The sequence below is a fragment of the Chaetura pelagica genome, unplaced genomic scaffold, assembly GCF_000747805.2.
Source record: "Chaetura pelagica isolate M959 unplaced genomic scaffold, ChaPel_1.0 scaffold356, whole genome shotgun sequence".
In the NCBI taxonomy this organism is placed as follows: domain Eukaryota; kingdom Metazoa; phylum Chordata; class Aves; order Apodiformes; family Apodidae; genus Chaetura; species Chaetura pelagica.
In genome coordinates, this window is record NW_009953964.1 from 6,671,389 (window position 1) to 6,672,719 (window position 1,331).

Below are 1,331 nucleotides of genomic sequence, written 5' to 3' on the forward strand. Positions count from 1 at the left end.
AGCCCCCGGGGCTGGGGGTCCTCCCCGCCACCTGCTTCCTCCTCCTCCTCCTGCTCAGCGTCACAGAAGGTGGCAGGGGGCTCAGGCAGCTCATCCAGGCTCAGTAGAGGCCCCTCATCGGGCAGTGCAGCTGGGGGACCCTCAGGGACTGGGGCAGCAGGCAGGGGCCAGGCAGCTGGGGGGGTGGGCTCAGCACTCTGCCACAGGTCGATGAGGCTCTCGGGGTTGGGGGTACCCCCGGGCTGGGGCTCGGCAGCCGCAGGTGACAGGGAGGGCTCAGTGGGCTCCAGGGTCACCAGGTCCCCCAGGGTGTCACCCCCTGATGTCCACTCTGGCCTGGTGCTGGGCTCATTCCCGGAGGGCTCGGTGGCCTTGTCCTCAGGCCCTGGGAAGGGCCAGTGCTGCTCAGGGGTGGCTGAGCTGGCCTCCTGGGCACTGGGGCTGGGGGAGTCTGCAAAGTAGGGGGGATAGCAGTTAGTGGGGACAGACTGCCCCCCTCATTCAGGGCCGAGTGACACCCAGGGATAGGGTTGCAGCTGGTGTGGGGGGGAATGTTTGTCCTTTGAGCTGGTCTGTGGGGTCCTTTGGGAGATGCTTTGGGGATGGGTGGAAGCAGCTGGGCAGGGAGGGACAAATGGCATTCAGGACGGGGAGAGGGGACATGGGGGTGAGGGGCAAAGTGATCCCTTGGGAGGGGGGTGCTAAGCCCTGCTGGGGTGGGAGGCACAGGAGAGGATGGGGAGGGGTGCACTGGGAAAGTACGGAAAGGAAAATTGGGACATACCAGAGGATGCAAAGGGGCCAGTAGGGGATGTAGCAGGGACATATGGGGACTGCAGCAGAGCTGGTTGGGATGTACTGGGGATGCAGTGGGACAGTGGAGATGCACAGAGGGAAGCATCAATGCTGCCAGGGATGTACTGGGGGATGATGCAGGTGGGGCAGAGTCACACTGGGGGATGCAGCAGAGCCAGCAGGGCTGTGCTGGGGTGCTGCTGTGGGGATGGTGGGTGTGCATGGAGCAGAGAATGCACTGGTGATGGAAATGCACCAGCTGGGCCAATGCAATGGGGACGCTGCATGGGGAGGGGGGTGTGCAGCAGAGACAACAGGGATGCGCTGGTGTTAGCAAACGCACTGGGGACAGCAGGGATACAACAATGACAGCATGGTTGCACTGGGGAGGGAAGCAGCAGAGACGGCGAGGAGGCACCGGCGGACACAGCAGAGATGGCGCAGGATACACGGCGGGAAGCAGATGGGACAGCACTGATGCACTGAGCCATGCGAGGGGGGCTGGCAGGGCTGCAGCAGGGGCTGCAGCAGGGGAT

The 1,331-nt window shown here is 64.2% G+C and overlaps 1 protein-coding gene across 1 annotated transcript in view; it reads right to left on the bottom strand.

Moving 5' to 3' along the window:
* DBN1 (drebrin 1) overlaps window positions 1-1,331 on the bottom strand; it is a 12,791-nt gene that overhangs the window by 6,866 nt on the left and 4,594 nt on the right. The window contains exon 10 of the mRNA XM_010002091.1: window positions 32-451. Coding sequence (XP_010000393.1) covers window positions 32-451 — 420 coding nt within the window. The remainder of the gene's footprint in view (window positions 1-31; window positions 452-1,331) is intronic.